At 41.6% G+C, this 25180-nt stretch overlaps 1 protein-coding gene across 1 annotated transcript in view; it reads left to right on the top strand.

Moving 5' to 3' along the window:
* Positions 1–25180, top strand: part of FSAF1 (40S small subunit processome assembly factor 1) — a 175499-nt gene that overhangs the window by 51427 nt on the left and 98892 nt on the right. The window contains exon 3 of the mRNA XM_069235017.1: positions 16315–16371. Within this exon, the coding sequence (XP_069091118.1) occupies positions 16315–16371 (57 nt within the window). The remainder of the gene's footprint in view (positions 1–16314; positions 16372–25180) is intronic.

The following is a 25180-nucleotide window of genomic DNA, read 5'->3' as shown; positions in this document are numbered from 1 at the left end:
CAACAGACTCTGGTGTCTGTCTGGGTCAAAAGGAACGTTTGAGGGGTGGTTTTTCTGCAGAGGGTGGGGTGCTGGGGCCTATGGGTCCTGTGGCAGGTCCTCCTGTCCAATAGCTGCAGCAGATGTTGATGGCTGCTGAGTGGAAGTTGGCAGCTGGTGTGCTCTGTTCTCCCGCATGGTGTTGGCCATGTCACCCAGCACCCACACAATGGAGGCCATGTTGACATTTAGGTCCTGCAACTGCTGCATGACCTCCTGGTGGTGTACCCCCTGCAGCAGCAAGTTCTCCTGCATGATGGTGATGACCTAGCCCATCCTGTCCTGAGATCCTTGGTATGCCCCCAGGACATGTGTGAGTTCCTCCTGGGCATCGGTTGCCTGGGCCTGCCGCCCCCCTGCGCACAGCTGACCTGCCACTGTCCCTGGCACCCTGTGTCCCTGGAACAGTGTGCCCACTCCCACTTACAACCGGACCTTCATCGCCGTGCCTGTGTGGTGTCAACTCGGGTCCCTGTACAGGTGGGCACACTATTGATCGAAGTGTCCTGGGGACAGGGGATTGGGGACGTTGGGTGGCTGCTTTGGTGTTTTGAGTCGGGGGGCCCCTGTGGTGGACTGACTGTTGGATGTTGAAGCCGACTAACCTGTGGTCCCAGATGGGCCAGGGAGTTCATCCAGCTCGGGACATCTAGACTTGCTGTCATCGCTGGGGGCATCTTATGGTGGGGGACTGGGTTGCCGCTGACATTGGCTGGGGCACCTGTGGGGATGTAAGTGATTTGTTAGGATCATTGTCTGTCACATTCTCTGCATTTATACCTTTTTCAAATGGGTTTGGTGTTGTCCGCCCACCTTTTGGTAGGGTATGGTGTTTATTGTGGGATTGGTAGTACTACATGCTGTCCATGCATTGCTGGTGGGTGTGCATGCAGTGCTGGGAGGGGTATGCCTGCAGTCGGTAGGTAACACAGGGGTACAGATTTGCCTGTGGTCATTGGGGGTGGTGCACTGTATGGGATGGAGTGGGGTGAAGGGAGTCAGGGTGAGGGGGTGACATGCCATGCAAGTTTCAGTGATGGTAGGTAAGTAATGGTGACTTACCCGTTTCCAGCCCTCCAGTGAGGCCTTCAGGATGCAGGATTGCCATGACTTGCTCCTCCCATGCTGTCAGCTGTGGGGGAGGAGGTGGGGGTCCACCGCCAGTCCTCATGATGGCGCCCTGGTGCCTTGATGCAATGGAACGCACCTTTCCCCGTAGGTCGTTCATATGTCGTCCCTTGTGCGTGGATATTGTTCCATGGAGTTCCCCCTGTCCGTGATCCTCCGCCTTAGCTCCATCTTCCTGGCAATGGAGATCTGCTGGACCTGTGCACCAAAAAGCTGTGGCTCTACCCTGACTATTTCCTCTTCCATCACTCGCAACTCCTCGTCTGTGAAACGGGGGTGCTTTTGTGGGGACAAGCCTGTTGTGTGTTGTGCAGAGGGTGTTCAGTATTGTGGTGGGGTGTGTGGTGTGTGATGCGTGATAGATGTATAGGTGGATTTGGTGTGTGTGTGTGTGTGTGCAGTTCTGTAAGGGATTGGCCAGGCAAGGTGTGGCAGTCTTTTCGTGTTAGCAAGGGATTATGGGTTGTGTGGGGGGTGTTTTATGGTGCTGTTGGTGGGTGTGTAGGGTGTGTGTTTGTGTCAGGTGTAGGGTTTTTGAACTGGCCAATGTTGGCTTGTAGTGGTGATGGGTGCCCAATTCTGCCCCGGCGGTGTGCACCGCCAATGGTTGACTGCCATTGAATGTCCGCTGTGGTGATTTGTGGGTCACAATTTGGAGGGTGGTGTTTTGCTGGCGTAGCGGTGGGTGGTGGGTCCCACAGTTTTTCACCTTAGTTGGGGTTGGAAGACTTGTGGTTGTGTCAGTATTCTGTCGGTTTTGTGTTTGTGTGCCATAATCTGGCAGGTGTATTACCGCCTCCGCGGCGGTCTGTTGGCGGCAGTCACCACGGCGGTCTTCAGAATAGACCGCCAATGTCATAATGACCACCATAATTCGGGTCAAAGACATTCCACAGTGGAGGAGTGCTTTTTGCAGCACGTGATATCTGAAGCACAATGAGTGGCATGTTTACATTGGGAATTTAGAGTAATTAAGGAGGGTGAGAAAACTATAGGACGTCATGGGAGGGATGCTCCAAGAAAAATACCACACCATAAACTGCTGGAGTTGTTCACTTCAAAGTCACTTTGTAACACCTCAGCGGCCATAGCTTTCACTTGACCCTGAGGTGAAGCAACAATTTTAGTAAAGAAAAAACACACAGATGTATGTCTTGCTGTAAGCCGTCTCCACAACGGGTACCAAGCCCGCTGCCTTTCAAGGTAAAGTTCATGATGGACCTGGACCAGCCTTTCAAGGACCTATCTCTACACTTTGAAAGGCATACAGTTTAGATGCTTGAATATTTTGAAGGTGATGCCAGCCATAAAAACAAACTGTTTCTGTGCGAGTGACATGAGATGTGCAGAAAGAGACTAAGAGATATTTAAAAAAAAGAACAAGTTTGCGCTTAGAACGCTTTGAGTGCCAAGGTAGCTACGGAGCGCAGACAAAAGAAAAAAGAAAAATCCTGCCACAGTAAAATGAAAATAAATAAAAACGAGTTTGCGCTGTGAGCTGCCACAGAGCGCAAACAGAAGAAACAAGTACTTTATCCACGCTTAAGTATATTGGCAGTCATGCAATCATCTACATAACAAGGTCGGTGTCCAAGGCGGTAACCAAACCACCCAAGGAGGGATAAACTCAAAGCATTTACCAATAACATTAAGTGATTCTTTGAAAGGCAAGGCCACGAACGAATGAAAGTGATGGGTGTGGTTCGGAGCCCACAAACTTACAACAGGTCAAAGTGCTTGCGCTCTCGACCTAAAAATGTGCTTTACTACTTAACAGCTGTCTCTCCTGGCACTTCCACAATCCAATAAAGGGTGAAAACGTTAACTTTTTGCTCCTGCGTGGGAGTCCGTTACTCGGACCAGTGGGTGAGACAAAGTGCTCGTTCAAGTCATACCTTAGATCTTCTTCAGAAACTTCCTGTCTGTCCTTTCATGAAGAAATATCAATTTCATTTGTGGGAGCTGCAACTTGAAAATCTCCTCCTCCTCCTCAAAGGAGCAATTGAAACAGTCCCAAAGGCCTAGTAGAATCAGGAATTCTGTCCAGATTCATCTTGGCAAAGAAGATAGGTCAATGGAGATCTGTCATGGACCGACCAGAGCTCACAAGTTCCTCAGAAAATAGACTTTCCACATAACACCCCAGGAAGTTCTCCTTATGCTCTACAAGAAAAACTACATGTCGTCTCTGGATCTTCATGGTGTGTATTTTCTCAACTCGAGACACTATCAATTCATTGTGCTACTCTATGGCCTCAGGTTAGCACAGCAGATTTTCACCAAGTGCTTTGCACCGGTTGTTGACCTCGGGCATCAGTGTAACCTGGTATACTCTTACTTGGATGACTGGCTGGTAATAGCACCCACAAAGGAAGAGCAAGCAATGTAATGTTTGCTTGCATCACTCTTTACCAAAAATTATGAATGAACGCTAACCATTGATAAATCGGTCACAGAATCTCAAGCCAAATTACAGTTCTTGGGAGCGATATTGGATATGCAGCTTGCGATAACCTTCCCCTTTGTGGAAACATTAACAAACTTCAATCCATGGCAAAGTATCTCTCAGCCAAGCAGTCTATCACAGTAAGACAATACAACTCTTTACTGAGTCTAATAATGTCTTCATGCCTAGGACTACTACCTTGTTGCAGGCTCCAGATGAGGCACATCTAACCAGCCAATGGAAACAAATTCATGGATCAAAGCGCTTGTATGCTTGTGGATCCTGATGGATCTCAACACGTGACTTCCCTACCATCCTACGATAGACAGAGTAAATCATACCTCAGAAGCTTACATGGTAGACTAGAGGTCTGACATGCAGGAACTCTCGACCAGAGGATTATGCTCAGGTAAAGAAAAGCTCCACACCAGCATCTTGGAGCTCAGGGCCATACGACTGGGACTCCAGACTTTAATTTCAAGACTCACCGACCAGGCAGCTCTCATAATAACAGAAAACAATACATCGATGTTTTACATCACAAAACAAGGAAGAACAAAGTCTGGACCACTCTCAGAAGAGGCACAGTTACTATGGAATTGGGCCTTCTCCAATCCCGTGAACGTTGTTGGCGACATCTTTTTGGTCAACAAAACACACTTGGTCAACCATTATTCAGCTGTAACAAATGGTAGCTCCACCAAGACCATGTGGATTACATCTTCCACAAAATGGGGTCAATTCACACTGTACTTGTTTGACATCCAGGAAAACAAGAAATGTCTGCATTACAGCAGCAGATTTTGTCAACAAGAGTACAAGGGCAATGCCTTTTTCATCAAACTACCACCGATTCTGCCCCATCTTTTCCTTTTCCTCTATTTCCCATGATCCCCAGGATCCTGAGAACAGTGAAGAAGGATCATTGTACCCAGTTTATCATTGCTCCAGGTTGGACTCTCCAGTTCTGATTCACAGAACTACTGAACATCTTGGCATGCCCTTCAATCGTATCAAGTTCCACTCCAGACACAATAGGGACGTTATGCACCACAGCCTTCAGTCACTCAGCCTGACAGAATGGTGGTACCTGATGACTTAGAATATAGTCATCTGCATCTCGCAGCAGAATGTAGAGACCTCTTGGTGCAGGCTCAAGTGCAAGCCGCCACAAAAATGTACAATGCCAAATGGAAACGTTTTTATGTGTGGTAAGATCAAAGTATTCTATACAATAACGTTTTATCAGATATTTCCTTATTTACTGGTTCTAGCAAAGGAAGTTTTGAAATACCTGTCAACACCAGTCCATGTAGCAGCAATCTCACAGTTCCATAGAACAGAGGAAAACTCAGTAACTCTTACTCAGAAAACATCATAAAATAACTTAAGGGGCTTTGTAGAATCCGCTCCAGTATGGCATCCTCCAGTACCATGGGTACTTAATAATGTTCTGAGTCAACTCATGTTCCTTCCCTCTGAACCAATCCATAGAGCGCATCTAAAAATCCTTTCAGAGAAAACATCACTTGCTTCTATGTATTTACTATGAAAGAAGCTTGTCTCTGTTTCATTGGGGACAAAATTACCTATAAAAAAAGCACAATCTGAAGTTTATTCTCAACATTGCTTCTGACTTTCATTTCAGAGAGCCCGTTATTCTTCAGTCCTTCTTTCCAAATCTGGTAACGACTGCTGAGAAATCCTTACACTTCCTGAAAATACGCAAGTGCATTAAGTTTTACGTTGATAAAACTACAGGGAGTGCAGAATTATTAGGCAAGTTGTATTTTTGAGGATTAATTTTATTATTGAACAACAACCATGTTCTCAATGAACCCAAAAAACTCATTAATATCAAAGCTGAATATTTTTGGAAGTAGTTTTTAGTTTGTTTTTAGTTTTAGCTATGTCAGGGGGATATCTGTGTGTGCAGGTGACTATTACTGTGCATAATTATTAGGCAACTTAACAAAAAAAAATATATACCCATTTCAATTATTTATTATTACCAGTGAAACCAATATAACATCTCAACATTCACAAATATACATTTCTGACATTCAAAAACAAAACAAAAACAAATCAGTGACCAATATAGCCACCTTTCTTTGCAAGGACACTCAAAAGCCTGCCATCCATGGATTCTGTCAGTGTTTTGATCTGTTCACCATCAACATTGCGTGCAGCAGCAACCACAGCCTCCCAGACACTGTTCAGAGAGGTGTACTGTTTTCCCTCCTTGTAAATCTCACATTTGATGATGGACCACAGGTTCTCAATGGGGTTCAGATCAGGTGAACAAGGAGGCCATGTCATTAGATTTCCTTCTTTTATACCCTTTCTTGCCAGCCACGCTGTGGAGTACTTGGACGCGTGTGATGGAGCATTGTCCTGCATGAAAATCATGTTTTTCTTGAAGGATGCAGACTTCTTCCTGTACCACTGCTTGAAGAAGGTGTCTTCCAGGAACTGGCAGTAGGACTGGGAGTTGAGCTTGACTCCATCCTCAACCCGAAAAGGCCCCACAAGCTCATCTTTGATGATACCAGCCCAAACCAGTACTCCACCTCCACCTTGCTGGCGTCTGAGTCGGACTGGAGCTCTCTGCCCTTTACCAATCCAGCCACGGGCCCATCCATCTGGCCCATCAAGACTCACTCTCATTTCATCAGTCCATAAAACCTTAGAAAAATCAGTCTTGAGATATTTCTTGGCCCAGTCTTGACGTTTCAGCTTGTGTGTCTTGTTCAGTGGTGGTCGTCTTTCAGCCTTTCTTACCTTGGCCATGTCTCTGAGTATTGCACACCTTGTGCTTTTGGGCACTCCAGTGATGTTGCAGCTCTGAAATATGGCCAAACTGGTGGCAAGTGGCATCGTGGCAGCTGCACGCTTGACTTTTCTCAGTTCATGGGCAGTTATTTTGCGCCTTGGTTTTTCCACACGCTTCTTGCGACCCTGTTGACTATTTTGAATGAAACGCTTGATTGTTCGATGATCACGCTTCAGAAGCTTTGCAATTTTAAGAGTGCTGCATCCCTCTGCAAGATATCTCACTATTTTTGACTTTTCTGAGCCTGTCAAGTCCTTCTTTTGACCCATTTTGCCAAAGGAAAGGAAGTTGCCTAATAATTATGCACACCTGATATAGGGTGTTGATGTCATTAGACCACACCCCTTCTCATTACAGAGATGCACATCACCTAATATGCTTAATTGGTAGTAGGCTTTCGAGCCTATACAGCTTGGAGTAAGACAACATGCATAAAGAGGATGATGTGGTCAAAATACTCATTTGCCTAATAATTCTGCACTCCCTGTAAAACTAAGGACATTTGGACTAATGACTGTCATTCGGTCACCAAGAATAGTTTGACCCCAGTTCAAGCAGGAGTTTGCATGTTGGTTATCGGCCTGCATCTCTTTCTGCCACAACAAGGACAAGCATACCCTCTAGGGACGAGTGAGGGCGCATTCCACCAGAAGCATGGCTACGACTGCAGCACTCTGTGGCGCTGGTTTACATTTACAAGACATCTTAACTACAAGTGACATCTATTAAACATTTTCGATTTTAAAACAAAATGTTCATATTCTCTAGTTTTTAAATTGGGCCCCAAATGTTCCAGTACACATTTTCTTCAGGAAAAAAAAGTATGAATATGTCTTTATTTTACTTGATCAATTACATTAATTCACTAATTAATTCCGTTCAAGATACACCATACACACATTACAATAATAACACACTCTTAACCAAGTAAAACATTCATTCATTCTCCACATTGAGAAAAGTGTTTGAAAAAGTGAGTGATATCCATTTCTCTTTTGTAGTTGAATATCTCTCTACACTCTTCTCTTACAGCCGTATTTACTTTCTCTCTTATCTGATAACCCATAGTTTCGACATGGTCACTTAAAGCCTATACCAGGGTGGTATGTATTTTGGCTATATGTGTATTGCACATCAACATATGTGGCTGTATCAATAACAAACATATTTATATCAATTAAATGAATTACGTATAATTTCATTTCTTTGTTTCTTCTAGATAGGGGCCTTAAATGTTACTTATTCACATAAAGACACATATTATTATTCCCTACTTAACACTCCAAAATCTAAGTACTTTCAGTCTAATCAAAAATACAATGAAGATGACATAATATTCTCCAACAGTCTCACTTATCACCAACCATTACTCCAGTCATCATTATGTTTTTCATATTCAAACTGAGTAGCCCAAAACACATCAAGTAAATAAATTACAAACATACAAAGTATTCATGCTTGATTCACTCAAACTTATTTTATGAACTTTGTATTCAAGTCAATAACTCTTAGCTGTCAATTATATAGTGAACTTAATTTAACTTATAATGTCACCTTATATAAGGGTGGCTCATACATTCCCTTGTTTATCAACCTCTCGAATAATTGTTTGTTCTATTTGTAAATATTTTTGTATCATGACTTTTGTTCCATTCTTTTATTAGTAAGTATTTTGTGCATTAGCTGTAATGGAACACAACTCTCCAATAGTGTCCCAATTAGTTTTAGCGTACATATTGCTTACTTTACTAACAATTATGCTAATCTTCAGCCTGTTGTGGTTTATCTGAAATATATTTTTCTCTTGCTAAGCGATGACAAAATTATCTGGTTTGTCATAATTTAATGTTCAACCATGGATCTATGAAATAGTAAACGAAGAAAAGGTGTTCTTATCAGAAAGACTTCCATTCTTGTTTTGTTTGTGTTGTACTCGCCTTTTTAAGTTACAAAACGTTCTCCTGTCTCATTAGAGGCATGGTAACTAAAGCTTTTTTTGTGATTGTTTTCAATATTCTTGACTTTTGTGGTGTACCATTTAGGTCCACATGAGAACTTTCTAATAAAAATGGGATCTCTAGCTGGCAGTCAGTGTACACTCTGTCCAAGCAGGGACCCTCACTCTAGTCCGGGTAAGAAAGATACACAGGTTAGATATCTTTTGCTCACCCTTGGCACAAGTAGTCAGGCTTATCTCAGAGGCACTGTGTAAAATATTTGCACCAACACATACAGTATCACAGTAAAAACACCACAAACGGACTACACACCAGTTTAGAAAAAATAGCCAATATTTATCCAGATCAAACAAGACCAAAATGGCAAAAATCCAACATACACAAGTAAAGATTTACATTTTTACAGTAAAAAAAGAGTCTTAATCCACAGAAATCAATGGAAGCGTTATTTTAGCACAAAGTACCTGGTATGCGTCAAAAATACAGCCACACAGGCGAGCATGCGTCGGAAAAGCAAGCGATGCGTCGATTTCTTACTCACAAGTGAGGCTGTGCATCGATTCTTTGCCGCCGGGTAAGCGATGCGTTGATTCTTGCAGGTAAGGGGTGCATCAATTTCTGGACAAGCAGCCTCAGTTCCGTGCAGTGTTGTTGAAGATTTTGGCACCCAGGGTTGATGCGTGGAAAAATCTGCCGAGCTGTGCGAAGGGTCCATGTTGAGAATAGGTGTGGCGTTGATTCACCAGCCGCAAGACCAGCGCTGCATTGGATTTTCAGCCGTGGAACAGATGTTGCATCAATTTTTCCTGACGTGCACACAGTGGTGCATGGATTTTCCCCTGCAGGGTATCCGCTTTCACTTCTAAGGGCCAGGGACTGGATTTGGCACAACTTAGCAAGTCAGGACTCTTCTCAGCAGAAGAGCCCAGCCTCTGGCAGATGAAGTCTTTGATGTCTCTGAGACTTCAGAACAGGGGAGCAAGCTCAATCCAAGCCCTTGGAGAAACTTCACAAGCAGGATTTCCGGAAGCAAAGTCCAGTTCTTTCACTCTCAAGGCAGAAGCAGCAGCAGCAGGCCAACACGGCAAAGCAACAGGCAGAGTGGCAGGTCCTCCTCAAACATGAAGTTCTTTTCCCTGGTAGAGGCTCCTATTGATCCAGAAGTAATCCGAGGTTGTGGAGGCAGCAGTCCAATACTTAGTCATTTCTGTCTTTGAAGTAGACAAACGTCAAAAAGTCTTTGTAGTGCACAAGCCCCTGCCTCTTCCTTGCGCTGCCCCAGACACACACCAGGGGGTTGGGGGACTGTATTGTGATAAAACAGGCACAGCCCTTTCAAGTGCAGGTGTCAGATCCTCCCTCCCACTCTAGCTCAGGAAGACTCGCCAGGATGTGCAAGACACACCTCAGCTCCCTTTGTGTAACTATCTAGAGTAAATTAGCAAACAGCCCAACTGTCAGTCTGACCCAGACATGTATTCAGCAGCCAGGCAGAGGCACAGAATGGTTAAGCAGGAAAACGCCTACTTTCTAAAAGTGGCATTTTCAAACTTGCAGTCTAAAAACCAACTTTACCAAACGTTGTATTTTGAAATTGTGAGTTCACACACCCCAAACTCCTTATCTCAATGTGTTTCTAATGGGAAACTGCACTAAAACGAGATTTAAAGGCAATCCCCCATGTTACAATATGGGAGAGATAGGCCTTGCAATAGTGAAAACTGAATTTGGTAGTATTTCACTATCAGGATACTTAAAACACACTGCTACAGGTCCTACCTTTTAAATACGATGCACCCTGTCCATGGGGTTACCCAGGGCTTACCTTCAGGGAGATTTACATATAGTAAAAGGGAAGGTTTGGGCCTGGCAAGTGGGGACACTTGTTAGGTCGAATTGGCAGTACAAACCTGCATGCACAGACACTGCAATGGCAGGTCGGAGACATGTTTACAGGGCTACTCATGTGGGTGGCACAATCAGTGCTGCAGGCCCACTCATAGCATTTGATTTACAGTCCCTGGGCACACATGGTGCGCTATACTAGGGACTTACCAGTAAATCAGATGTGCCAATCATGGAATACCAATTACCAACATCTTTTAGACAGAGAGCACTTCCATTTTAGCACTGGTTAGCAGTGGTAAATTGCCCAGAGTATCAAAACCAGCACAAACGAATTACAGCACAGGATCCAAAAACAGGAGGTCAGAAGCAAAAAAAAAAAGTACAGGGAAACCACACCAAGAGCCGCCAGGTCTAACACTTTCCTTTCAATTTCTGGATTCTACTGTGAGAGAATTAAAGTTGATTTTAATATTAACCTTTAAGTTTGCATAAGGGAATGGGCCTTCCATTTTTTGACTTCTCGCTCACCTTACTCTTTGTTCACACCAGCGTTCCTTCTCTTTTCAGGTTTGGAAAGGAATTGTGTTGCTGTATTTGGCCACTTCATATCCGGCGTTCCTGATGTAACTAATCTCTCCCTAGCCGTGTAAATAGGGCTTCTTTTGCACATGTCTGGCGGTGGTGCCTTATGACTTTGAATAGTGTCATTTGGATGTCATTATCTCAGCAGAATATATCCTGGTGCAGGATATCACGCCTGTCACCACAAAAACATAAAATGCTAAATGGAAACTTTTTTGTGTCTGGTGCAGGATCAAAGGATTCCTTTACTAACAATGGTGCCCCATCAATTACTTCCTTATTTACTGGGTCTAGCAAAGGGTGGTTCAAAATACTCCTCAATATGAGTCGATGTCACTGTTACGGAGAACGGGGGTGTAGGACAGTGCCCCTTTTTGCGTGGTTACTCCCACTTTTTGCTAGATTTTATTGTTGGTTTTTGGACTGTGTGCACTGGGATTCTGCTGGCCAGGCCCCAGTGCTTGTGCTCTGACCCCAGAAACTTGACAAAATTGGCTATACTCCTGATTGGCATATTTAACTTACTAGAAAGTCCCTAGTGCACGGGAAAAGGTGTACCTAGGGCATGTAAGTTGAATGTCACTAGTGGACTGCAGCACATATTGTGCCACCATTAAAGTGATTGTATAAAACACGATTGCAGGTCCCCCACTAATAACCTGACTGTGAAGGTTTAAACTGCAAGTTCAACCTTTCGAAATAACCCTTTTTGACAAGCCTAAACTTTCCTTTTAAATATGAATAAGCCACCCCTAAGTGGACTTTAAGAAATGAAGGGTGGATGTTTTTTTTTTTTTTAAAAGACTGGCATTTAAAATGTTAATGTAGAACATGTCTGTTAAGTGACAAAGGCCCAAAAGCTACCCAAAAGCTATTTTCACTATACCAGGGTTGGCTGTTCTGTAGGAAAGCATTGGGAATTAATATTACAATTGAATAAAGTTATCTTCTCCCAGGAGCCGGCTTAAAAGTTTATTCTTAGACTTTTTAAAAATATTTTATTACAAACCTAATGTATTGGTAAAATCAGATTTGTACTCAGTATTTCACAAAAGTTGCTTTTCAGAAGTCACCTTTTGCCACCCAAAAGCTCTAGAAGCCCATTTGCATGTGTTTCCAACTAACCCTCAGGAGCTGAATAGGTGAGACAGGGGCCTTGGGTTTGGAGGGGGGTGTTTTGTTCCGTTTTCTGGATGGAATGCCCAGGAACCTAATAATCTCCAAAGAGGCCTTCCCTGTCACAGGCAGATGTAGCTTACACCTGGGCTCGCCACCTTCCTTTGCCCACCTAGGCAGTCAGGCACCAACCCAGTGAGAGAGGAGTTATCCACAGAGCTGGTTTTGAGAGACCGCATAGGAGACATTGCTAGTTTCTAGGGTGAGCACAGGAGCTCTGCACAAGTGAAGAACAATTCTGCCATCTAGGTTTTAGGTAGTTAGGTAGAGATGGACAGAAGGACAGCACCTTCTGTTAAGACCTGTTAGGATAACTTTAAGGACTGCACCTGCTACCACTGGTACCCAGGCCAAAGAATTGAACTCCAGCAGTCAGTTGGCCGACCTCCTGGTTAGCTATAGGGACACAAAAGCTGCAAGAGGCCCACTTTCCTGAAAGAACACAGCTGGCAAGTTTCAAATAGACCTCAACTGAACCATGCTGGTGGCTCTTGTGGGAGTGAGTCCTGATCCCCAAGTTCAGTTCCTGAGGTCCTGGAACCCTTGGCTGGTGTCAGAGTGTACTTCTCCTGTCCTAACCTAAACAGCTGGGACTTAGAGATGTTTTGCTCACTTTTTGCCTGATAATTCGGTGTGAGACCAGGACCAACCGGCCAGCCGAATCGCCAAGGGTACTTCGATAGTAGGTCGGACTTTGCCTTAGCAATTGCTATGTTCTTCTCGGCAGCCGTAAACACAATTTTGCAAGCCTCACACAGACCAGCATTTCACAATTTTGAACCATCTTCATCTACATTCTTGCCGGGTTGAGGTAATCTGACTTTCAGAATAGAACGTAAGTCCGAAGGCAGAAAGCTTCACTGGTCCAATGCCAAGCAGCATCCATTTGACGTCCATGGCTTCAAGTGTACAAACTACAAACTATTCCTGCTTGGATCTTTTCCCACCAGTGACTTCACAGAGACCTCATCCTTTGTCCCCCATCTTCGACAAGCCTGTCTTCAGATTCAGCCTACAGCTTTGCCTCATTGAGGACTCTATTGTCTCTTAAAATTTCTACGTTCAAAGCTAACTCTTTGACCGGGACCAACCAGGTTCCTCATATCTAATCCACAGCTCCATCGCAGTGGTGCAACAAAGGCTGCGGGGAGGCAACCAAGCTCCATGGGGCCCCCTCAGCACAGTACCTGGGACTGAGCGCTCCCGAGTAAGTCCGGAGGGGGACCCCTCCTTGTACTTTTCAGGCTCCCACCCTTCATATTTTGTTACGCCACTATGAGCAGTCAGCCAACAAAACAGTACCATTATTACTTGTCGAAGACCTCTGTCAACACCCACTAATAATCTGATTTTTCACAGGAGGATAACTCAGTCATACTTTTTTCCAGCAAGATCATATAACAATTTCCTCCAATACTGCATCCACCAGAACAATGGGCACTTAAAACTGTTATGAGCCAGCTCATGTGGCCTCCCTTTGAAATGATCCATAAGGTGCATCTAAATTTCTTCTCCTTTCATGGAAAACATCACTTCTCTTAGCACTCACTTCAGCACGAAGAGTAAGAGACGTCCATGCATTCACTGTGAAAGAGCCCTACCAAAAGTTTCACAAAGGACAAAATTATCTTATGGACTAGTCTGATGTTTTCTTCTCAAAGTCTCAACTGACTTTCATCTCATTAAATCCATTATTCTGCTGTTTTTCTTTCCAAATCCCAAAAGATCATCTGCAAAATCTTTACACTTGTTTGGTGTACGCAGATGTATTATGTTTTATATTGATAAAACTAAGGCTGTTTGAAATAAATTCCAACCCCTGCCCAAGCAGGGAATTGCACGTTAGCTATTAACCTACATCACCTTCTGCAACATCAAGGCCAAGCTTTGACTCCAGGAATGCGTGTGGGCACATTTGCTTCAGAAACATGACTACGATTGCACCGCTCTGCTCTGCGCTCGTGTGTCCTTATGAGACATCTGCTGTGCAGTTACCTAGAAGAGCAGGTACACCTCATGAAACACTACTGCCTTGATGTGAACACAGAAGCTGACTTGACAGTGGGTTAGGCTATCCTTCGTAACCTATTTGAGTAAGGTTTTTGATTTTTGCTTATTAATATGATAGAAGCATGTGAATATTCGAAAGATCCACTGCCGGAGCAGAAATGTATTACTTACTTGTAACATCATTTCTCCAGCATCAGTGTCTTCCATATATTTAAAAACAACTATCCTTCCTCCCCAGTCAGTGGTTAATTTATTATATACTCTTCTAACACTTTGTGCTATGTGGCCTATAATGGGAAAAGGAGAGCTAGAACTTCAACTTTTGTGGCTGAAGTTCGGATTGCTTCAAATGAGGTGAATGTGTAACCAAACAAACACAGTTGTTGAGGGCTGTGGCCATTTTAACGCTGTTTACTGCTATTTAGGATCACACGGTATTCCCAGCCTGACAACAAGGTATAATGCAAGCATGTAAAAATATGAAAGATGCCAACACTGGAGAACTGGAATTACCGGGAAGGAACTAACGTATTTAATTCTGCCAAGAACCTAAAGCGTGGAAATACAGGGCAATCGGAGAATGTTATGCTGTATAATAGCCACAAACAATGACATATTTTTGTTTAGAAAGGAAAAATATTTTTATAGCAAATTGCATATTTTGGACCTCAATGCAAGAGACCCAGAGTATTTCCTCACCCTGAATTTACTATTAGTGGGGTCCATATAATTCTGGAGTGGGAAAAAAATGGGAATTAAATGTCAGTGGGGAAAACCTGAGGAGATTGGTATCAACATGCTTAGCCTCACATATTTCAATCCATGGAATTCACCCTGAGACTTCACCTGCCAGCAGAAGATCACTGAGTGGAAAACCAGTCACCAGCAGCATTCCTACTAAAGTTTTGAGCTTGATGATCCCAGTAACGTTATAGCTAGGGGGGCCTATCAGATATTAACCTACTACTCCTAATGGGAGCCTTATAGTAGGCATTATTTCCCTCATTCCTCATTAGATTTTTTTAAAGATTTGCTATTTCAGGTCTGTCTTGACAATCCATATTTCTGCAAAACATACTGTTAGTACTTCTTTAAAGTATACATTGACTTTAGCTCCACCCAGAGGAGTATTGACATTTAATTATATCACCTGTATGCTTTCTATAGAGAGAGAATGTATTTATTTTTTCCCAACACTGGTAACACAAATAAAGCAGGCTTTAATATGATAAGCAACATTTGCACACACAACACATTTAAACAGAATTTATTAATGTCCTAGTTTACGTGCACTGGCATTTGAACAGTCCAAGAACCTATGTAACAGACATGGCTCATGTTCAGAAATGTAGAAGCATAGAAAGACATTGCTTATGACATCATTTAATTCGGTGCAAGATTAGTGCATTTGATCCACTTCTATAAATTGCAATGGTGTTATTTCAGTAACAAGTGAAAACCAACATGTGCCTCAATTATTAGATAATTAAGTTATTTCACGCATTGCAAAAACTTTACTGTAAATGCCTTTTAAATTTCCTCATTAAACCAAATCTTTGGAATGTCTTAAAATACTTGTATTTGTTTTGCATCAAAATCAGCTGATATGCTTCCTGTCCATGTTGTTCAAAAGTTTAAATTGAACAAAATAGTTGTACTAGGCGCTAGCTCAAAAACACTGTAATAAGTTACTAAACCTTCTCAACATTTAAAAAAAAGTCTAAACTTATAAAAATCTGATACATGATAATAATACAGTGTCTGTCGTTGACAAAGATTTCTCTTTGTTTTCAAATGGTTTCACACTGATTTTAGTTAGAAAAATTAATACATAGAGATTATTAATTGTGGAATCCGGTTTGTTAGATATACCTGGAAAGACACATCTAAACAGTTGATCAGTATTATAAACCCTTGTGCATACAACGGAAACCTTCCATGTCAGTGTGAACTCTTCAGGCAGTGTAAAATACAAATGTTTTGAGGGAGGGGGTGTATGCTATATACATTGGAAATTCAGTGTGCTATTTTCTCTGCCAATTCTTTCCTGTGAGTTTTCTTTTGGAGGTTTTAAGTCCACCTATCTGTTGGTATAGAAGCTGTTATGAGAAGGCTAAAATGTATTGCTTTATTAATATTTGGCAGTAAATAGAATAGTTTTTTGCTCTCTATCTTCAGAGTAATTTTAAAAAGTCAGTATTTTGGTAAAATGTCTTCAATCATGTTAATAGCTACGAGCACTCTTTACATTCTTGAGCACTAAATAATCTAATTAAATGTTTCATTACTTTTAGATCAAGGTGGACACCCAAGAAAAAGATGCCAAAGAACACATATTTAGTCTTGAAAAGGTAAGCTTGTCATTCGTTATCTCTGTGGCAGTTTACCTTCCCAGTGTGAGTTTCAAAATGGCATTTATAAACTCAGTTAAATGACTTAATGAGAGCTTTTGATAGAATGGGCAACTGCTGATCTTGCTAACTTTCATTGTTAGTTATTGAAATAATATCTTGTTTTCAAAACATCAAAAGACAACAACCACAAAGAAATGGTATTACAACACATCTCAGATTGAACCTCATTACTACTGGTGTATCTACACATTTATGTGGAAGGTGCTTCTAATGTTTGCACGAACCTCAAACATTGGCAGGACACATCCCTCGACATTGTGTCTCGTGCTCCTGATGCACAAGAACAAGGAATTGCTCCAATTTGTCCATTAGTTCTTCAGAGAGATCCCATTCGTTTCTGAGCTGCGAAAATGATTCCTGTGTAGGTCTGTTGGCAGACAGGATTTTAAATGCACTTACTTTTCCTCCAAATGTGCTTGCTGTGTCACAGCCGGAAAACGTATGGAGACCTATTATAGTTCGACAAACATTTTCTCCAAGAGTTGAAGCTATTTTCACAATATCAAGGGCTCGCATCTGTATTTAAGTAACAATTTAGCCATGATTCTATTGTGGAATCCCAAACACATAATAAACACATTGGTGTCATCTGAACTTATCGTTACTGCCTAATAACCCTCATAAGCAGCATGTTCAGCATGCAGCAACAAATGACCATCTGCTCCTTTGTGTCTGCTGTTGAGATCGGGCATTCCGCTCTGTTCAGATGTGATTTTGTAGCATTTATCTTTACAGTTCGCAAACAGTGTTTTTTTCTCAAGTTTTACTCTGGTTTCCTCCATTTGTTAACAAGAAATTCAATGAGAGTTGTGTTTTTTCCTTACGTTGCTTAGAAACTTCCTCTACTGTCTGACACTCTGGGAAGGTGAGATGCTATGTAACTGGTGCCAGTTCTTCCCCTCTGAGTGTCCTTTCGCTGTTCTTAGTAAACGTCTCATTGTACGTATCAAACATAATATGGATTCTTTGACTCCTATTTCCTTCCCACAAAGTCATGGACAAGACAGACATAGCACCCTCACCAAAGTTTGATTCCTCTCCTTCGACTCTCTAAACAAGAACCATACCGTCAATCAGCATGGCTGTATTTCCAGGTATTTCCAGGTATTTCCTCAGCAGGGGTAACATTTTTCTGCAAGTATGTTGCTGAAACAGCTGTGTGTGTCTTTCGCAGCAGACCTTCTGGAGTTTCTTAAGCCCATGGTAAAGGTCCTAAGGGATGAGAGAGTACATCTGCCATTTGAAGGTTCCGATTCTGTGCTGTCACAATGATTCGGCTAAATAGTGCTTTGTCTGCTTTCATGATGATTGTCCTATCTTTGCTGTTCACTGCCTTCTTCTTGGACATGTTAGTGAAAGTTTATAGTTTTGTTCTTTTTCATTGGGTAATGAAACTTCTTAAAAGTTGGATTATTTTCAAGACTGTTAGCACTGTTCACCTATTTCATGCGCCTTCATTATGTTGGATACTATGTCTTGAGATGCCTTCTTTTCAGTGGAGAGACTAATGTTATCATGTGGCCCAACAATGGGTTTACCCAGCTTTGAACCAGACTAACAGCTCCTTTAACAGTATCTTCGTCTTTTTCATTTCGTGACTTATATAGGTCTGCATGAGTAAGATCTGATCTTTTGTTACAAACCATTTCCTTTATCTGTCCCAAAAAGGCGATTCTGTGTTCAGCCATCCTGAACTTTGTCGTACCACCTGGAGTCTGTCTATCTTTGTTGACTGATACCTTTATCACTTGACCGACCAGAATTTGTCCAAACAGATTAACATCTGACAGTTGAACTGAAAAGCATCCATTAATGAAGTTGTGGTGTATCTCCGGATGTTTTACTGCAAGTAATTTCATTTCAACATATTATACAGGAAGATATTTAGAGTAGTTCATCCTGTCATAAACAAAACACCATGGGATCATAGAGCATATAGCAATAAGATGTAAATGCCAATTTCCTTCCCGAGCAGCATGCAGCAGAGCCAGCAAGACATTTTCAACAATATCCACATATGACATCCAGAATGCGGACAAATCTCCATTGTCATGACGAAGATGTTCCCAAAGCTGCTTTACTTCGGCAAAGGCAGCATTCTGCATGAGTTTGTCTAACGTCTGTTGGCATAGGTCTTTTGCAAAGTCATTAACATCCTCAGTGAACAAGTAGACACCCAGGGAATGAATTCCAACCAAGCCAGTGTCAACATAGCTTCATACACACACTTGTGTTCTTGAACTGCACAATTGTACTTACGACCTTCTAGTATTGATCCTTCTGCTATCATGCCTGCTTCAGTGCAAAGGTCGGGAAGGCCATCGTCTTGAAAGTGTTTTCCAAAAATTGACATGATATTGCAAATAGTGTGAAAGGTGCCCAGTTGAAGAATGATTTTATCATACTTTGCCTTATGCTTCCACATTATCTCATTTGCTTTTGAATACAGAGTTTAAGCCATGGCCACTACAGTTTGTTTCAAAGGCATTGATTCCCTTATCAGTTCTGACTGTTTCAAAATTTCAGAAACAGTTGTCAACTCAGTTGCAGGGGCATTAATGTTGGGCAAGTAGCCAATGGAATCCTGTGATAGGCTAACTAGGTCCCTAGTACTGATGTTAAATCCTGTCCAACTTGGTATTGTCTGTGCGAGGCTCGCTTCTTGTCTTGTAACAACCCAGATTATGTTCTTATTTTGTGCAAGCTTCAATTGGGCAACACATTCCAGCATGACTTCGGTACTTGTCATCAATGGCTGAGGCCCAGCTCGTTCACCAGAAACATGCATGAACAATTCTTCAGTATTCGTGGTGGTCAAAGTTGTTTGCTTTTGTTTCTCGGTGCTCGGGAGAGGAGCTTCAAAAGATGGTGGTCCAAACAACTTGGGCTGCAGAGTTATATCGTTGACTCAATGACTCACTTACCTGAAAGAGTCACTTCCAGCCTATCAATGTTATCCCATGTAAGTTTGTGACGAAATAAGACTGAATGTCGGCTGGAAGAACAATTTGCTAATTTCAGGTAGCAGCAAGTTTCTGAAGACACAAGGCGGTATCATTTGCTTCCAGTTGTGAGTATGAAATCCCATGACAAATCTGTTTAGAGTGTGAATAATTTCAACGTTGCCTGTCAGCGTTATTACGGTGTATGGGAGCAACAATTGCTTGGGTGGTTTCTGCTGGCCATTTATGACTGAATATATAATATCCTGACTGAATGATTGCATAAGTAAGGCAAACCTTTTGGATGGCTTTGTGTTTTCTGGATCTCCAGAAACCCTATTAGGAACCGTTTAAGGTAATCAGGCACTGTAAATGAATCTTTAGCAACGTCTGATGGATTCTATGGCCATGGTGCTGATATCAAGTTTGTTTTAATGATTGTTCTTATTTGCTATGATGTTTGATCAATGATCTTGTTCAAGTCTGTTGCCTTAACCTTTAAAACTCATAATTCTCTTTTCAAACTCTGGTTTTCTCTTGCAATGTCCTGTAGCATGATACTAACAGGTTGGGCCAATCATTTTCTTTGGTTGTCTGGGAATATGTGGAGGTTGTCACCGAACTCAGTGTCCAATTTTCCTTCTAATATGCTTTTTGGTTGATTTGTCTATTCCTGTATTCCTCTGCGTGTCATGAGGGTTTCAAGCCTTTGAGTGAGAGTCGTCATACATATTACGTTTGTTAGGAATGATCACAGCTCTGCTGAATTGAAAAAGTTCATCATATGCTTCATCTCTCACATTTTTGTAGTGATCATTGTTTCGAATGCTAGATGCATGATCTTTCTTCCTCCTTTGCTTTAACCGTTGCATAATCCCTATAACAAGATGCATGATAATGAGCTTCTGCAGCCACTATGTACCTACTACAAACTGCAAAGATCTTTGAATCAAAATTAATGGTTGCACACTCTCTAAGCCATTTGTCAACTAAAAGCTCTGTGGCCTTGATTAATTTCTCACACGTTGATGCTCACTTGTAGCATTTTATCTTTCCACAACATATACATTCTTTAGCAGGCACGTTTGACTAATGATGTTCTTCTGTTCAAGTGTTTACTTGTGTACTCACTTGTTCTAGCATCATCACCGACATGTGCTTCAGCTTTTCGCTTAATAGTCTATAAATCTCTCTTCATAGTAAACAGGCTCCTGCACTTCCTGTGGAAAAATACTTTGAGAACCGTGTTGCTTTCCACATTTCTCACAATGTCTAGCAGTGCAAAGTTTTTTCCACGATGAGTAGTCCATTTGGGCTTATCAGCGTAACTCCATGTTGGACATTTGACCATAAATAAATTATACACTTGGGATCAGAGGGACAGGATGTGTTTGTTTGTCTTCTTCATGATGCTGCACAGTCATTCACCACCAGCTCTGGAAAAATAAATTAATTTAAAAATGTTTAAATTGTACTTAGTGTAGTCAATATAATCACAATTAATATAATTATTTTCAATTTATATAATCTCATTTACTGTAATAGTAATTTTTAATAATAAAATTCACATTAATAAAAAATATGAAAACATTTCCATTTACGTCAAGTTATCTTGGGAGTGAACTGGTAACTCACAAAAGGCAAAGAGTTATGACTTGCTATCACATATTTTCCATAGTTAGGCATCCTTACCTTGCCAGTAAATCATATTGGAGCCTTTATGGTTGGTCCACTGTGATGGCATTGATGAGGTAAACAACTGTAGGGAAATGGAGTGCTGCCCAGACTAACTACCAGTAGCTGAAATGGTTTCAAGTCTTCCATCCATCTTTGTGTACCAAGTGTCTTAGTGGCTTGCTGTATTGAATATACCTTAACTACTATAGGAGATAGTGTTAATCTTTAATGACAGCTATGCTTACATAATAAACAAGAAGTGCTAATTATTAATTGTGAGACTGCCATATCCTTGCCAATGCTCCCAGAAGTTTTAACCACCATTCAGTGTCAAAAACATCCTATTTTCATAGGCCAGAAATAGGAGACTTGAGTAGAACCACTTAGTTTCCAATAAATATTTCTCATAATTTCAAAGCAAGCATTACCTTGAACTGATGGACAATTTTGTCTCCTCTAGCTCCATAACAACATGAGCAGCATAATGTACATCATTGTTGATAATTTTAACTAACATCTACATGAAATCAAAGCATGGAGTGGTGTACAGTCTAAAGATAAATCACCACACTTATGCAAGTGGCATACAGAGCTTAAAAATTTAGAAAATAAAAAAAAATCTCCTGACAGATGGCATATATGGATTTATTTCTCCATCATCAAATAGTGGATAGGTGCTGAAATATATAAGCATTAGCAGTGACAAAATAGAACTAATACTGGGAGGAACAAAGAAAAGTATCACTAAATGCACTGTGATCAATTGCCCATAACATCAGAAGACAGTCATATCTTCAGCCAACATGTTAAAATGCATGGCAGACTATCTTAGAATTTAAGGTTACTAAGCCAATATACAAAGATGTCCACGGCAGCAGCATCCCGCTAATATGTGTATTTATTCTTGAATAAATATGAGTCATTGACACAATAAGACCATGGCTGCATAATGCACCTTGAATTACGGAAGAAACACTAAGGGCCTGATTTAGAGTTTGACAGAGGGGTTACTCTGTCACAAATGTGACTGATATCCTGTCTGCCGTATTACAATTTTCAAAGGCTATTATGGAATTGTAATATGGCGGATGAGATATCTGTCAGATTTGTGACAGAGTAACCCTTCCGCCAAACTCCTTTAAATCAGGCCCTTAGTCTGGATTGGAATTAGGTTGCACAAACATTTCTCATTTGACCACTCTTCTGAAGAAGCTACACTTTTAAATAAAAGATCAATTTCAGAATTCTAATCTTGATTCACAAACAATTTCACTTACACCCCCAAATATCTTAAACAAATATAAGACTCTACATCAGTTTAAATTGGCTTTGGATGTTGCCTCATTCCAAAGTAGAATTCCCACCATTTAGATGGAAACTGGCACATGCTTTCCTTGTTTCCCTTTCTATCTTGATTTTTATGTTTGTATGTAACATCTTGAAGCCAAATCGTACGCTTCAACACTTATTAATAATCAAGGCAAAATATATTTCAGCACTCCAGATGAGACACACATTTTGGCGTGAATTTCCGACAAAAGATTTTTAATAATGTTAGCAAAAATAGCTTTAAGATTTACGCAGACCATATCCAACTACTTTGTTTGGACAATAAGTCGTCTACAAGCAATAGAAAAAGAGTTGTGTTGGTAGACAATTTACAGCACAGGATTCACCAACTACTAGGTCATTTGTACCTTTGATCAGTCATCTCTCTGTATTTTGTTATTCTCCACTGGGAGATTTAGTTCCTGTAATACATCTGTAAATGGGTGGTTTTGAGTGTATGGGGTATTCTCACAAGTTTTTTGTAAAAGAGGGTGATCTTGTACCATTTCAGCTCAATCTGTGTGAATGTCTAATGTGTAGTGGGTTGTCTATGCATGGTGATTTGCACTTGAGTGTTGTGTGTAAGGTCAGTAGGTCATGTGCCTGTGCAAATGGCCTCAGTGGTTACATATCAGTCTTTATAGTGAAGAGGTGTTGATAGACCTTTACCTGGAGTGTAATGTTCTTGATCTATATTCTGATCGAAACATACTGCACTGGGTTCTTGTTTCCCAATTTCTTTTTAGTTAGCACGTTTGTCCCTATCTTGCACTGATACTTTTCCATTTTGGTGCAACCTCCATTTGTTGTGGTTAGTGTCTCCTGAGTTCAGTGGCAAATGTGACAGTAAGTGAGTTGCTTCTACCCTTTATCTCCCTTCCCAGTGGATTTTCCTGTCCCACCTGAGTGAGCCATGAGGTCCTGTTTGTCTAAGGTCATCTGTTCCTTGCTTTTTCCAAACGGACAAGCCCACAGATAGATAATCCCACAAGTACCAGCACAACAGATAAGCAGGGAGACTTGACTAGTGAAGAAGGTGGTCACAATCTGATAAAGCTTCAGGCTGGACCCATTAATCTGTCTCTATCTGTCATCCTTTAGGCCTGTAAATCGCAGCTGATGAAACAGCACCTGTGAATCAATCCAGGGACTCCAGCTCTGGCCTCTGGCGAGGAAGCCTAAACAGCACTGGAGACTGAGTGGCAGCTCTCCCCAACAGCCTTTGCTGACTGAGGGTGCACTGAGATTGATTTGCTAGAACCTCAAGGCTTGTCTCCCTTCATTACGTCTTAGCGTCTTGGCTCATTACCCACCTCTGGTGTCATAGCCTAGGCAAAGCACCAGGACTACCAAGTAAGGGATACTATTTTACAACGTTTTGGAAGAGCTGAATGCTTCAACACTGAAAGCATGAGAACCATGGTCTTCTGTGATTTAACGTTTGCCTTAGATGATCCTTAAGCCTATTCTAATAGAATGAAGTTCAAGCTGAGAGACTGACAAAGTAATTTTGAGTTTGGCAAACGGTTTACTCCATTGCAAATGTGAAGAAGTACCCAGTCCGTCTGCTGTGTTGGAGGTGGGGAGTCCCGTCAGTTTCTGTCCACAGAGCCTCAGTTAGCTCTTTCAACTGAAAATTTCCCCTGATGAACTAATGAAGTAAAGGCCAGTCAGGAAGGGCCTTACACCACGTGCCCTATTTATGGTGGACTGTGTGGTGGTGCTTTGGCCTTTTTTTTGGACGTTGCCTTCAGGTCATTATTTTTATTTTTATTTTTCTTGCATTGTTTTTCAATAACTCCTTGTTTTTGATTAACAAAAAATTGGGTGAAGGTTTTTTGGATGGGCTTCAAAACAAACCAAACTTTGTATGCCTGTCATGGTACATAGGTCATTGCTGGGCCGCCGGTGAGCTCTAAATTTGGCACACAGCAGTCCTTCAGGGTGGCAAATGTAATGTGATCCTCCACTCTGATGGACTGAATACGATCTACCAAACTCTACATCAGGCTCTTCAACTTAAAATACGCTCTACTGTTCCAAGCCAAATTGAATATTTTAGCCATCCAACATATTCACTTCATCATTATGTCACTCTCAGCCCCCAAGTCCACCACCAACACACACAGACCCAACAAAATGCCTCCTAAGCTTGCCGGGCGAGGAATACAATATAGAAAAACACCACTTTTGTGACCCTCATACTGTTATCACAACTAATAACACACCTATTACAAGTTCAAAATATACTGTTCACCCTTCTCCAAAACAAAATTACACTACCACCAAAACACAGTTTGTTAACTTCCTGCTCATAAATGGTCGATCACTCTAAAAAAGACAAGCACCACATCTACGACCTACTCACTGACACACAACCTGACTTACTGTTAAAAAAGAATCATGGTTGGACGATGACATGGCCCTGGTGTTGCATGAAGCAATTCTTCCAGGCTATCAAACCATCACACAAAACCGTGTAGGCAAAAGAGAACGTGGACTAGTTACGATCTTCAAACAAGCAATACATCTCATCAAAACAGAAACCATTTCCATATAAGGTTATGAGGCCCCCATCACCAGATGCAGCCCTACACCAATTTCCTCCTGTAACTTTCTCCTCCTTTACAGACCTTAGCCCAACAATTCAACATTCCCAGACACATTTCTAGACACAGTTTCAATCCTTATAATGTTATACTCCAACCTGTGCGTTCTTGGGAACCTAAACATTTGGTTTGACAAACACAATATGCCACATACAAAAACTATCACCTGTCACATTGAACCTACATCAG

Source organism: Pleurodeles waltl, chromosome 5 (assembly GCF_031143425.1).
Source record: "Pleurodeles waltl isolate 20211129_DDA chromosome 5, aPleWal1.hap1.20221129, whole genome shotgun sequence".
Classification (NCBI taxonomy): Eukaryota; Metazoa; Chordata; class Amphibia; order Caudata; family Salamandridae; genus Pleurodeles; species Pleurodeles waltl.
This window is presented reverse-complemented; position numbering and strand designations above follow the sequence as displayed.